The 13,803-nt window shown below is 49.6% G+C and overlaps 6 protein-coding genes across 6 annotated transcripts; 1 reads left to right on the top strand and 5 right to left on the bottom strand.

Annotated features, from left to right (window-relative positions):
- Positions 1-1,131: 1,131 nt before the first annotated feature.
- On the bottom strand, positions 1,132-2,072 carry LY89DRAFT_790686 (uncharacterized protein; the record flags this gene model as incomplete). The annotated part of the gene is made up of 3 exons (XM_018223399.1): positions 1,132-1,346; positions 1,397-1,779; positions 1,828-2,072. The coding sequence occupies 3 exons, from the start codon at positions 2,070-2,072 to the stop codon at positions 1,132-1,134; spliced, it is 843 nt and encodes a 280-aa protein (XP_018060589.1).
- A 1,408-nt stretch (positions 2,073-3,480) lies between these two features.
- LY89DRAFT_769833 (uncharacterized protein) lies at positions 3,481-5,152 on the top strand (the record flags this gene model as incomplete). Its single annotated transcript, XM_018221836.1, has 2 exons — positions 3,481-4,184; positions 4,272-5,152. Exons 1-2 carry the CDS (start codon positions 3,962-3,964, stop codon positions 5,150-5,152), a joined length of 1,104 nt encoding a protein of 367 aa, XP_018060588.1. The 5' UTR covers positions 3,481-3,961.
- A 91-nt stretch (positions 5,153-5,243) lies between these two features.
- LY89DRAFT_415332 (S-adenosyl-L-methionine-dependent methyltransferase) lies at positions 5,244-6,252 on the bottom strand. Its single transcript, XM_018207364.1, has one exon. The coding sequence runs from the start codon at positions 6,153-6,155 to the stop codon at positions 5,334-5,336; it is 822 nt and encodes a 273-aa protein (XP_018060587.1). The 5' UTR covers positions 6,156-6,252; the 3' UTR covers positions 5,244-5,333.
- A 1,101-nt stretch (positions 6,253-7,353) lies between these two features.
- Positions 7,354-8,699, bottom strand: LY89DRAFT_415297 (uncharacterized protein). The gene has a single exon (XM_018207363.1). The coding sequence runs from the start codon at positions 8,580-8,582 to the stop codon at positions 7,701-7,703; it is 882 nt and encodes a 293-aa protein (XP_018060586.1). The 5' UTR covers positions 8,583-8,699; the 3' UTR covers positions 7,354-7,700.
- LY89DRAFT_603657 (uncharacterized protein) lies at positions 8,599-9,043 on the bottom strand (the record flags this gene model as incomplete). Its single annotated transcript, XM_018210314.1, has 3 exons — positions 8,599-8,697; positions 8,751-8,942; positions 8,996-9,043. The coding sequence occupies 3 exons, from the start codon at positions 9,041-9,043 to the stop codon at positions 8,599-8,601; spliced, it is 339 nt and encodes a 112-aa protein (XP_018060585.1).
- Positions 9,044-10,186: 1,143 nt separating this feature from the next.
- On the bottom strand, positions 10,187-11,366 carry LY89DRAFT_678957 (uncharacterized protein; the record flags this gene model as incomplete). The annotated part of the gene is made up of 4 exons (XM_018213782.1): positions 10,187-10,438; positions 10,470-10,684; positions 10,738-10,932; positions 11,309-11,366. 4 exons carry the CDS (start codon positions 11,364-11,366, stop codon positions 10,187-10,189), a joined length of 720 nt encoding a protein of 239 aa, XP_018060584.1.
- Between the last annotated feature and the right edge of the window lie 2,437 nt (positions 11,367-13,803).

Raw genomic sequence — 13,803 nt, 5'->3', positions numbered from 1 at the left:
ATCTCATTGTTGCCTACCTGCCTGCCTATTTCTATTTAGGTTTGCACTTGCGAATCATCAATCATCACACTTTCTTTCTTTCTTTCTTTTCTAACCCTAACCTTAAGGGTTTACAAATCATTTGTTTTTTCCCCCTTTGTTTTCTTTCTCGTGAACTGTAGACGTGCGTGCGTGCGTGCTTGTGAGGGAGGGTAGCATGTATGCACGTATGCGGTGCAGTGTTTTTCACGTTTGGGTGCGGATAATTAGTTACGGATGGTGGATGAATGGGGAGATTGATTTGTAATGGGTGAGATGATGATTAAATTGATTTTATGGTGGGATAAATAGATGAGATGAGATGCAATGCAAATGCAGTCAACAAAGTACCTAGGTAGTAAGCAATAGAAAAGCTTTCGGGCAACCATTCATTTACTTGTCCGCCACGTGATTCGTGAAGGGTTCTTAGCGATCCCAGAGATCGGGAGCAGCCGCAGCTTGGCAGCCGTGCAGTGCTTGGCAGCAGCAGCAGCAGCAGCGGCGGCGGCGGCGGCGGCGGCAGCCGTGCAGTAGTGCAGTAGCTTGGCAGTAGTGCAGTAGCTTGGCAGTAGTGCAGTAGCTTGGCAGTAGTGCAGTAGCTTGGCAGTAGTGCAGTAGCTTGGCAGCAGCAGCAGCAGCAGCCGCAGCTGCTGCGGTGTGACGTAGCGCTTAGCATGCGCACGGACGGTAATGATAGCTTTTTTACCACCGGGCCAAACTGCCCTAAAAGGGTACAAGAATAGGTTGGAAGCCTATTCTGCTATTATACTATATATGGCTACGACCGCAACTATAACAAGCGGCGGCGGTATAGTTAGAAAAGAAAGAAAGAAAGAAAGTGTGATGATTGATGATTCGCAAGTGCAAACCTAAATAGAAATAGGCAGGCAGGTAGGCAACAATGAGATGGGAGTTAACATCAAAAATCAAAGTGTTGTTGTTGTTGACCCCAGGAAAGCGGCGAGGGTGGCGTAAATAGCGAGGCTGGAGATGGATGATGGTGATTGAAGATGGGTGGAGGGTGGTGTTGCTCTAATGCGATATGATGCATTCCTTCATTGGTAGCAGGATGCCTCGAGACCGCCCAAGGACTGGACTGAGTTCTCGACTTGGTTAAGTTGTCTTAGCCCAGACCTCAACATCAGCATCAACAGTGAATCCTTCACGACGGGCGGCGCGACGGCGCTGGATGGCCTCGGACTTGCGTGGCTTCAACTTAAAGTCTGGGAAGTTTTGCTTGTGGAACATCTTCTCATTATAAGCCATCTCGACGTAGAGACCCTTGAGTTCAACATCCATAGTAGTCCACTCTTTTGCGATGATGCTAGCTATTTATTGTCAGACTTGTAATGAAAAGAACATCCAACAAGGAACTTACACAGTTCAGACGTGTGGAGGGTGGGGTTGTCATTCTTGACGTCGGCGTGGCGAGAGGCACGGTAGATGATCCAGGGGTTACGAGGCTTGCAAGTCTTCTTGACGATCTTACCCTTCTTGTTGAGGTAGGGGAAGACAGGGTAAGCTGGGCGAGGTGGGGGTTGGCCAGCTGGGATGGGAGCAGGAAAGGGTCCAGGGCCAACTCCGAAGCACTTAAAGCAACCATTGCTTCGGAAGTAGGTGCCGTTGGGGTCTGGGACGTGTTCACCCATGGCCATGCCTGCGTGAACTGCAATGACATCTTCATCGTCGATGACTTGACCAATGCGGTATACGTTGGCCTCGCACATGAGGTGGACGTATGCACGAAGCTCAGTGACAACCCTAAAACCAATTAGCCGCAGTTGAAGTCGTGACGTGGCAATAACTTACTCGATGGCTTTGGCCATGGCCCGAAGGACATGCTCACCATTTGGCCAAGTGATTGCATCGGCATCGGCAAAATAAATGACTTTCATGCCACGCTTGAACATCGCCTTAATCTGCTTGCGGAAGCTTTCAGGCAAGAGAGCATCGGCGAACATGACATTCATCAATTCTGTCGCGGCCTGGTGAGCACCTGGAACACCCGCGATGGTGTTGGGGGCTGCGCCGATGGAAGCGCTATTCGGAGACATCCTGGTCGCTTTTGAAGTTGAAATTTGACTTTGGATTTCGAAGATGATTGAAGAATGAAACAGTGATTCAAAGACAACTGATGACGTTTGGAAAGGCGAAGCAATCGTAATGTCGCGACCGAAGTTGTTGTTGTTGTTTGTTTATCGAGAGGAAGAAAAAATTCTCGAAGAGGAGGGCTGCGATCTAAGTGTGGGAAATGGCGCTAAAATTTTCAAGCGAGACCGCCTAGCTTATTTGAAAGTGACGTGGTGTTTTTATAGAAGCCCTTGAGAATTCAGGCGGATCTATTTTTGCGAGACGGTGAAGATTTTCTTTCCAGTGCATCCATCTGGTGAACACCATTCTTTCCCGGGTTTGTGCAAGTCATATTTCTTTAACATAACGCTGTTTGTATCTTGTATTATTGCAAGTCTCAAACTACTAGCATAGCAAATGGCAGTCACAGCTTTTGCCTGATGGTGGCCCTGTCTCTTAATATGTATTTCTGTGAAAGCTGCATCACAACCATGGCAAGACTTCGGTTCGACTATGGTACAAATGGTATCAGAACACGATCATGGATCGCGGATCACTACATAGTTTAACACCTCGCAGGATCAAGTTGGTCTCTGTCTAGTGCCGTGTAGTGTTCTAGCCCCGAGGCACTATATGCGAGGCTCATGAAACGAATTTTTCATGAATAGCATTATGATGTCTCGATCAGCGAATATATCTGCAGCCAGGAAAACCAATGACACGGGGGCCGGTCTCAATACACCAGCACCAGAAGACAATATGCAACAAAGGAGTATAGTCCCAACGCACTTGCATACCAATTAGTATCTTTCGAATTGCTCTTGCGGTCATTACTGCACGGCTACGAGATGAATGAACTCGAAGCAGACAAGTACCAGTGCATTCAAGTCTTAAACAAAGGCAAAATGTCTTGAGCAGACACTTGTGTTGATTGACCATCCCACAAAGTACTACCAAGAGTTGATCGGCACAGGACACGAATCAGAAAGTCAAAATCTGTGTCGACATGCTCGCATCATCACCACAGCTTAAAGATCTAGCCAAGTTGCAACCTACATTCGAATATTCATCGTTGAAGACCAATCAAGCAACAATGCTAGTATGGGGCAACTTATTGCTCATAAGTCAACAGAGGCGAAAGATACTATATCTAACACTGAGAGTAAAGTGCTACTCACTTGACACTCTGCGATTCAGCATGTTATGCTCAGTCAGCCCTACTCGTGCTAAAGTCTCAACTCACCGCAACATAGTTTCTGAACATAGTTTCTGAACATAATTAGACTGTGCCACTTGGAAGCATGCTAAGTAACGCATACAATCTTCATATCATGACAGCGCTTGTACTCCGTTGGACATTCCTTCCTCCTCACAGTCGTGGAAATAAAATTAACCTCCTGCTCGTCTAGTGATTATCGCTGAGGAAAGCACGGACCGGATATTGAACACAGCTTCTCGAGGTTTCAGGAATGGACAAAGCAACTCCAGTAGAGATTGGGGTAGATCTCGAGCCTGGCCTAGGAGAAGTTTGGAATCCTCTGATGTAGTAAAGTGTTGACTATCGCACCCTACCTGTGATAGCAGATGCTAAGAAGTATTCGTTGTGACCAGAAGAGAATGTTCGAATTGCAACCACCGCCACATTCCCAAAGGGTGCGATGGAATGTACTAGTGTCTTTCAGTCCTTTGTCTCTTGTACCACTGGACAAAGAGTCTGCGTTTCCTTGTCAGACAAAAAACCACCCCACTCCATCATCGCCCACTCCATCGCCCTCGCCCTCGCCCTCGCCCTCGCCCACCATGTCAGATACACGGTACAACAGAACATCCTTCATCCATCCATCCACGCGCTCAATTATACTTTTACACAACCATGTCCGCGTCCGCGTCCGTCCCGCCGCCCATGCAACACGACGAGTACATCGAGTATCATCATCATCATCATCATCGCCCCCCGCCCCCCCCACCGTCATCATCATCAGATGGCGGCGGCGGCGGCCGTCATTCACGACGGGTGGTGGTGGTGGTCCCCCCGCCGCCCCCGCCCCCGCCCCCCAGAACCAGGAAGGCACTGAATTCCTGGATGGCTTTCAGAGGTGAGTTGAGCTGACCCTGATCCTGACCCTGACCCCCCAACTATGTATGGCTCTCTTTGCTTTGCTTGTGTACTGAACGGATTGTAGCCTATTACAGAAGTATATTCGCCCCATTCAAGATGCAACAAAAGGACGCGTCGCGGCACCTCACCGTCCTGTGGCGGCGCGACCCCTTCAAGGCCAGGTGGGCCGTGATCGCCGCGGCGTACAGCCGGATCCGGGACCAGGTTGGGAAGCCGGATGCGCCGCTGAGTGGGTACCTGGCCATCGTGTGTCCGAGGATGGGGATCGTGGACAGCGAGAGGTATCTGAGGAGCAGCAACAACAAGCTGAACTACTGGGCGGCGGCGGGGGCGGCGGCGTCGGCGTGTCGTCGTCAAGTGATGAAGAAGAAGGACGACGATGACGGTCTTGTTGTCTGGCAACAACAACAACAACACCAAGAATTGGACCCCGCCAGGTGGTTCACGGCAACCTTCGACCACCACCACCACCACCACGACACACTCTACTCCTCCATGTTGACATCGATCGACGATATCGTCGAGTTTTGCGCAAGCTTGGGATACATCTCTCGAACGTCTTTCGTGGCTCTCCAAAGGGCGCATCATCTGGCGAACGGTAGTAGTAGTAACAATCGATCATCATCGCCGAATCCATCATCGTCGAATGCCAGACAGGGCCTCCTTGTTTCTGGCCCACCAACAACAACAACAACGCTGGCGGCGGTACCACCAAACTCTGCTGCACCACCCTCGACGCTCGGTATCGCTCCTGCTGCTATCGTGATGCACCCAGCAGTTTCCGGTAGCTTCCTGGGGGTCAATTCGATCCCGATCTCTCAAAACCTCCCTCTGCAGCAGCCGTGGACGGGGAACATGTCGGAAGTCTACTTCCCGGCAGTAGGCAGTGCTGATTTCGAGCGAGCGGGCTTATCCAGTGCACCCCAAAGGCTGGGTGAGGACTGAAGCAAACGTGTAATCTTTCCCGTCGAGAGTCGAGAAGATGCAGCTGGCTGTCGTGGGTAGTTGAATCGAGATGATTTTTGGCAACAATAGGAGGGATGGATGGGATGGCTGTTGCCTCCTAAGGCACTAAAAAAAGGTCCAACTCCAAGCTTCGAAAATACGAAACTCAGATCCCCGACGTTCAGTTCCCTTTTCTCAAAACTGCTAGCCAAGCTACCACCTTGTTTCGGGGTATGCCCTTTGGCCGACCGTGCACCCGCAGTGGCTCGTCATACCAGTAATTACGCATACCGTCTCGAATACGCCGCGCAACTTCCAGGGTAAAGCTCCGATCGGGCTGTCCACTCTGGCCGTTTTGTGCCCACATCTCTGTGCTAAAACTTCGAATAAAGTCGATTCCAAATCGGTTGCGCTCTGGATATAACCTCTCCCCACGATCCATCCTCAATCCAACCCGGTGAATAAGCGTCTCTAGCTCTTGCTTACATACTTCCCACGAATCTGAATCGGCAACCTCCCAGGAAAAAAGTTGATTACCACTGAGGTCGTCGAAACCAAGAACGCCCAACTCGTCACTACTAACAGGGTGGTCGATGACGAGACGCCCATTAGGTGCGAGGAACTCCGCCCACATCGCGACATGCTCGTGGGACCGAGTTAGTCCACTGCCCCAAAGACATGTAATAACATCAAAACCCGAACAATTCGGACCTTTGATTCTTTGAAGAACCTCTTTATCCCTAACATCCCCCTGTATAAGTTCGATAAGACCTGAAAATCCGGCTGCCTCCGCTCCTTTTCTCGCCTCGTCGAGCATCGCTGGATTAAAGTCGATGGCAGCTACTCGGCCATCTTGTACTCGTTTCCTCGCCTCGAGCGCAACATATCCAGTGCCAGTGCACAAGTCTAGCACGCTCTCCCCTGCCTTCAGGCAAGCAAACTGGACCAATCTCTCCACGTCCACCATATGAAATTGACAAGACATATTATATAGGTCCGCCATTGTATGGGGGTAGCAGGTGACTTCGCACGCGTGGAGAAAGGAGAAGCGGATGTCGAAAAGGCGAACGCAATGGTAAGGAAGGCACTGTATGGGAATCAGCTCAAGTCTCTCAGGGGGACTGGAGGTGAGGGTTGGTAGAAGTACCTATGAGGAGATATGTGCACGGCTACGCTGTGAGTTGGAACAGGCGCGTTATAACGGACGGTGGAAGCGTTAGATCCAATGTCGTGTCGTGGCAGACGTTAGATGAATCAGATCGTGGTTGACTTCGATTTTGGTTGTGCGACGTTCCTCCTCCTCGTCCTTGTCAAGTGATGAAGAAGAAGGACGACGACGGTCTTGTTGTCTGGCAACAACAACCGCAAAGAAGGAAACAATCGCAAAAGGTGGAAGGTGGAAGGTGGAAGAAGGAAGGGAAATGGAAGATGGAAGATTTTCAGTTTATGAAGACGTGTTGTGGTCGGTGGCCTTGGAAAGGAATGTGTAGAGGTTGTGAGGTGGTGAGGTGAAGATGGAGATGGAAGATGGAGATGGAAGATTTTCAGTTCATGAAGACAATCTGCTGGTGTGGTCGGCGGCCTTGGAAAGGAATGTGCAGAGGTTGTGAGGTGGAAGATGTGAGGTCGTGAGGTGGAAGATGTGAGGTCGTGAGGTGAAGATGGAGATGGAAGATGAAGAAGGAAGATGGAAAATGGACACGTGTTGTGGGCGCGGCTTTGTCATCATCCGCGCTAGCGAGGCTAGCCAATCACACACTAGGAAAGAGTAAGGAGGCGAGGCAGGCATGAATGCATGATGTCACGGGATCTCTGGATCACGTGATGAGTCACGTGATGGAGTTTTACTCTAGGGTAAAACTTCATCCGGAGGTTTGACTCCTCGTGCGGAGAGTTCTATATAAGCAGCTTGCGACGCTTTGGGAGATGGGGTGTGCTCAACTTCGTTAATATTCTTGACTTCGAATACAATTGCCTCATTTTACTTTATTCACCATACCAACCCACGTGACCTCACACAGAGTGAGGGTAGAGACGTAACACATGAATGAAGGAATAAAGGAATGAATGAATAAATGAATAAAGAAATAAATGAAGAAATGAATAAATAAAGGAATGAATGAATGGAGGAATAAATGAATGAATAAATAAATAAATAAAAGCATAAATAAATGAATGAATGAATGAATGAAGGAATGATTGAACGATTAATTGGAGCCAGTCACTCTGTCTATGGATCTATCTGAACGATTGGTTGATTAAAGTCAGTCAGTCTGTCTATGGATCTATCTGTGGCACCTGGACTCTGAACGATTGTTGATGGGAGTCAGTCAGTCAGTCTATGTATCTATCTGATGGATTGATTGATGGAGGAGACCTTGTAAAATCCATCAATCAATCCATCAATCGTTCAGATAGATACATCCAACAAAGAATGGAGGAACGTCGGACGGAGAGCACGGGTTACCGTGGCCTAGGATGGCGCGAAAAATCATCTCGATTCAACTACCCAAGACAGATAAGCCCGCTCGCTCGAAATCAGCACTGCCTACTCAGGGCAGTAAAGTTCCGACATGTTTCCCGTCCACTGCTGCTGCTGCAAAGGTAGGAGGTTTTGGTTTTCGGGGACAGCCAGAGAGGTCGGGATCGAATTGGCCACCACGAAGCTATCGGAAACTGCTGGGTGCATCATGATAGCAGCAGAAGTGGTATCGATCGTCGAGGGTGGTGGTGCAGCAGAGTTTGGTGGTACCGCCAGCGTTGTTGGGGGGCCAGAAACAAGGAGGCCCTGTCTGGACTTTGGAACGTAGGAGAGCGTGTTTCCACCACGAAAGGGATCTTGCCGCTGTGTCGAAGGAATATCTGTGTTCCATGTTGCTACATGGGAATTATCCTGCTCCGGAACGTAGGAGAGCGTGTTTCCACAACGAAAGGGATCTTGGGGTGGTGCAAAGCCGGCGAAGGACTGGACCGGGTGCTGATCAAGCGTCACCAAATGTTGTAGAATATGTTCTAGTTGTATCATATCCGATTCAAAGAGCGTGTTTCCACAACAAAAGGGATCTTGGGGTGATGCAAAGCCGGCGAAGGACTGGATCGGGTGCTGATCAAGCGTCACCGAATGTTGTGGGATGTGTTCTGGTTGTATCATATCCGATTTAGAGAGCGTGTTTCCACCACAAAAGGGATCTTGGTGTGGTGCAGCAAAGCCGGCGAAGGACTGGACCGGGCGCTGATCAAGCGTCACCGAATGCTGTGGGATGTGTTCTGGTGGTATCATTCGTCCTGAATGCTGTGCTTCGGACAGAGACTCCTCACTCTCCGATTCCGAGATCTGATCATCATCTAATGCGAAGCGGATAAACCCTTGGTGGCGGGACCCACGCTGGTGCTTGACCAGGGTCGCCTTGCGGCTGTAGCTACAGCCCATCAGCCGGAGTCAGGAATCAATGGAGGAATACGGACCTTTTTAAGCACCTTTTCTGAGTGCACTTGTATGGTCGTCTGCCCGTATGGATCCAGCGATGTTTTGTAAGACGGGAAGCCTGCATTCTTTTCGTGAGTAGAGTAACGTCAATAGATCTTGTCATTCTCTTACATCTGCAAATCCTTTACCGCAGCCAATCTGCGGGCATAAGTAAGGCTTCTCGCCTGTATGCGTTCGGGTGTGAATGGTGAGAGCGCTCCTCTGGCTGAAGCTCTTGCCACAACCCGGAGTTGGGCACAAGTGTGGTCGGTCCCCCGTATGGATACGGTAATGTCGCTGCAAGTCAGCGTTGCGGTAAAAACTCTGTACTTCTCAATTAGAGTGGCTCCGACGTTTTGATCACGGAGTATGTATACTTTGAAGCAGGTTTGCCAGTCACACTGTAATCGGCCCGCATGGTCCATGGTGTTGGATGATGAATGGATTCAAATATCTGGTTCTCTTTCGATCCAGGACCTCCGCCCGGTATAAGTGCAAATTCGAGAGGCATTTCCCGCATCTCAGAGGTGGACTGACTGCTCGTTGGAAGGAGAGAGCTCGGCTACACATTCCCAGCCTTATCAACATTTCCCTCCCAACCATCTTTGGCTGCTGCAAGACGGGCCATATCCAGCAAATGCGACCTCAGTCCACTCTGTCGGGAACGATTGATCGACGGATTGATTGGCAGTCCACTCGATCCGTGGCAACTGGGCGTGCACGCTATCTGTGTCACCTGGGACTCTCCTGCGCAAAAGCAAGCAAGCAAGCAAGCCAACGAACGAACGCAATTCATGCAGCAGAGGCCAAGAAAGGAACAATCGCACAAGACGGCAGGGCGATCTCTCTGACAAAACCGGGCGACCTTCATGGTGGCGTATGCAGAGAGAGAATTTCAGAGGTGCCCGTGTTGTGACGAGGCGCCTGGGGTCTCGATCCCTCCATTTGCCCTCCACTATTGGCCGCCACGTCCTTCCCACACGCTCCCGGACCGCTGCCGTCCGTCTCCAGATCCTCCACCAACATGCGGCTGGGCCACGATCGACGGCTGAGGGGAGTGAAAATACTTGAATTCAATTGTGATAACTGATGGAGGCGATTGTGAGTGCTGATTTCGAGCGAGCGGGCTTATTCAGTGCATCCCCAAAGGCTGGCTCCTTATGTCTGGGCTCTGGATTTTTTGTTTTGCCGGGTCATCCAGGCCGGAGCTATGGTTTGATGGCAATCACCACCGGCTAAAAGGAGTGAAAATACTTGAATTCAATTGTGATAGCTGATGAAAGCGATTGTGAGTGCTGATTTCGAGCGAGCGGGCTTATTCAGTGCACCCCAAGACTGGGTAAGGACTGAAGCAGACGTGCAATGTCTCGTCCAGAGTCGAGCAGATGCAGCTGGCTGGCTTGTCGTGGGTCGTTAGTTGAATCGAAATGATTTTTCCCGTGCTCCGTCCGACGTTCCTCCATCCCTCTTAGACATTGGTGAGCGTCAATGCAAAATGCCCCACCTCATCTTCAAATTTTCGTTGCACGACGCTCCTCCTCCTCGTCCTTCCTTGAGTCGAAAGCCCTTCACTTCTGCCCCGCGAACGAACCATTGCGGTCAATCGCATGCCTCAACCTCACCTCTGCTCGTAGCAGGATCAAGATCCGCGGCGTTGGAGCTGTTGAATCGGGGGCCTCACTCGGACCCGGGGGCTTGAATATAAAGGAGGGGGGAGGGGGGGGGACTTGCGGTGGTTTTGGTTCTAGTTCTGGTTTTGGTTCTGGTTCTGGTTCGGGCTCGGGAACGGTCGTCGTCTGACTTGTGGTGGGATCAAAATCCTCGGCGTTCTCGTCACCGTCGTCCACTCACGGGGGGAGGTAGCTTGGTGTGTGTTCGCTCGGGCAGGGGTGGTGGAGCTGGCTGAGGAGACGGAGCTGTTGAATCGGGGGCCTCACTCGGACCCGGGGGCTTGAAGGGGAGACGAGGGGGGACTTGCGGTGGTTCTGGTTCGGGCTCGGGAGCGGTCGTCGTCTGATTTGTAGCAGGATCAACATCCGCGGCGTCCTCGTCACCATCTTCAGACCCTATTACAGCGTCAATATAACCACCCGACTCTGGTTCCGCGACAAGTCCTTACCTCTTGTTCTTAGTGTTGTTCCTGGCGTTAGGGAGGATTCCGCGAAGCTGTCGAAATCGACACCACAGAAGTATTTGTGGCTCTTAATCTCGTCTGCTCCATCCTCCCTGATATCAATTGTTATCCAATTCCGGGCGGAGCTGGGAGATAGTCGAAGCGGAAGTGGACTTTGACGATGTCTGGCAAGCCACTGTTCTTTAGCATGGAACAGTCGTGCAGCATGCTCGAAAGCTCAACATTTCGATTCGGTTGTTGTCGAATTGCTCAATTCCCCCCTCAAACAGTTGGTCGATGTTCTTCTTCACCTCAGCCTGAACATCTGCTTCGAATCTAGCGTTGTAAACTGGTTTAAACACCAGTTATTTGTAGCAGCTGTATTCGCACGCTCGAGTAGAAACGATGGTTGAGCGAATAGGCAGGCGTGGAGGTTTGTGCCGAAGCCTTGGGAGATTTCGTTAGCTTTCAAGACTTTTTGCGGAGATGAACAGACGAGGAAGCCCCTACCTTTCACCTGTCTGCTTGTAGAAGCAGTAAAAGTTTCGGATTAATTGATCGACCGTCGTCCACCCACGGGGGGAGGTAGCTTGGTGTGTGTTCGCTCGGTGCCGCCACGACGAGGAGACCGTCATCTTGAGCATCCCCCAGCACGGTCTCGGCTTTTCGGCTTCGGCGCTGGGGCAAAGATGGTAGAGCTGGCTGAGAAAACGGAGCTGTTGAATCGGTTGAATATAAAGGAGGGGGGAGAATTGCACGAGAGTGTAAGAAAGGTGGTGGATGAGAAAAGAGAAAACCAGCTGGAGCGAGGAAAGAACCTTTAAGCTTAGTTCGAGACTGATGATTATTGCAAGTATGCGGCCGCCCGCCCGCCCGCTTCTCGACTCAAACCAGAGAAAGTAAATCCACCGCCCAACGATTATTAACAACTTACTTGCTTAACACACGTTGCAATATTAAAATATGCAAGATTCTTAATAATAAAAAACTTCTAAAATAGCGCCACTCTAATACTCACTTTAAACTCTGCTTAAATCCTGGGCGCTACTCCAGTACTCACCTCAAGTTCTGCTGTCACTTCAAAGCCGCTGTCACTCCAGTACTCACCTCAAGTTTTGCTGTCACCTCAAATTCTAGGCGCTATTCCAGTACTCACCTTAAACTCAAAAGCTGATAAATTTTGATAAATTCTGATAAATAATTTGATGAAGGAGTGAGGAGGTGAGGAGGTGAGAGGGTAAGAGGGTAAAAGGGTGAAAGAGTGAGAAAATGAGAGAGTAAAACTTATATTTTTACTTAGTTGCTTTATTTTAAGAAAGAAGGAAAGGGAAAGGTATTTATTTGTGTTACTTGGACTCTCCTAGCAGTCAGTTTGTCTACGCAGAAGCAAGCAAGCTAGCGAACGAACGCCTGTCTCCACGTCTCCACGTTTCCACCATGTACATGTACCATGATCACATGCGGGCTCCCTCCTAGCTCCTCCCAGCTCCTTTTGGCATCCAAATCGAGAATGAATGAATGAATGAATGAATGAATGAATGAATGAATGATTGACTGATTGATTGATTGATTGGCAGTCCACTCTGTCTGGAACGATTGATTGACTGATTAATTGGCAGTCCACTCCCTCCGTGGCAACTAGACTTTCACGCTATCTGTGTCACCTGGACTTTCTTGGCAGTCTATTTGCCTAGAAGCAAGTAAGCAAGCGAACGAACGCCTATCTCCACGTCCTTCTCTTGAAATGGTATGTGTGCATAGCTTTGATTGACTGATCTGCTGGCTCATATAGCAGAGGGCTGGCTATATATATACACAGAATAGGCCTGTGGGCCCTAAAGTAGTCTATGATTCATAGTATAGTTACTATGACATCATGTGACATCACACTTATTAAGTGATATTCCAACATTTATTTCTTGCGTTATTGCCTTGCTTACAAAGATTACCCCAGGTATTAATCGCGTTTTCTTGCGCAAGCGTTCTGCAAGTGACCTTGTAATTATTCATCCATGCTGGTAATGCAGCGAGGAATTTGAGCGCCTTGTGGCTTTCCTGGCGATCTTTTGCGTTCGGATTGGCATAACTTATTTCGATACCGTCGACTGTTTAACAGATCAGATCCATGACTTGACGTACAGACGGACTATCATTTTAACTCCGTGTTAGCATTTATTGATAAAAAAAAAACCCAGCTATGTATCTCATACCTCATCCTTCCCAACCGTAACCTCCACTATAAACTCCCGCTCGTTCTCCTCTAATATATTGACTTTGAGATGGAATCGCATAGCCGGATTTTCTATTAACTCGACCTTGCGCGTACAATCCAACTCGAATGTCAAGTTTTCGACCGTGACCTTCAAAACCTACATCCCAGGTACACTGTGCTCAATTGTGAGGCCTTTCATCTCCTGCTGTTCACCACCGGTACACCCTTTTATTCAGATGTCTGTCTCCACTGCCTCTACCGTCGGACTCGTTTCGGAAAACCGCCCACTTCATGATAAATGGTGGGATTCTCTCTATCGTTGAAAGGCCGTCGACTAGCATGAAAGGTATCGAGGTCTGGGAGCCAATCATAATATAGTCCCACACTTCTCGTAAACCAACCAGAATCACGGCGGTTCTGGCATAAGAACCGAAGTCTTTTCACTCGGCGCCATTTGCCAAAAAATAATGAGCTGGGCAGCAACCATGAGGCTCTCCGTGGTCCCGCTAGTTGAAGGATTAATATGACACTATTTATCACGACGCGATTCTCCGAGACGGGTCCAACGGTAGGACATTGTTACTGCTTCGATAGAGAGCGTCGATGACTTCTCACTTTACTGCAGGCTCGTATTGAGCTTTAATGGGGGCGTCGACGTTCACTCCGCTGGTAAGACGCCACCTTGTCACGTCCGCATTGCTTCGATGGGGAGCATCGATGCTCACTCGCCAGCCAGGATTCAATGGAGGCGTCGATACTCATTCCCTGGTAGGCTCGCATCGCATTTGCTTCAATAAAGGCCAGAAACTAGGATTCGTAGGAATCATACGACTAGGGCAGTAGGAGAATTACTTTCTCGC

Source organism: Mollisia scopiformis (genome assembly GCF_001500285.1).
Source record: "Mollisia scopiformis unplaced genomic scaffold LY89scaffold_47, whole genome shotgun sequence".
In the NCBI taxonomy this organism is placed as follows: domain Eukaryota; kingdom Fungi; phylum Ascomycota; class Leotiomycetes; order Helotiales; family Mollisiaceae; genus Mollisia; species Mollisia scopiformis.
The sequence above is the reverse complement of the archived record's forward strand: the minus strand, read 5'-3'. Positions and strand labels throughout refer to the sequence as shown.

Bases quoted from the DNA above. Each gene is read 5' to 3' on its own strand.
- LY89DRAFT_415332 (XM_018207364.1), bottom strand. From the start codon at position 6,155: ATGGCGGACCTATATAATATGTCTTGTCAATTTCATATGGTGGACGTG.
- LY89DRAFT_415297 (XM_018207363.1), bottom strand. From the start codon at position 8,582: ATGGGCTGTAGCTACAGCCGCAAGGCGACCCTGGTCAAGCACCAGCGT.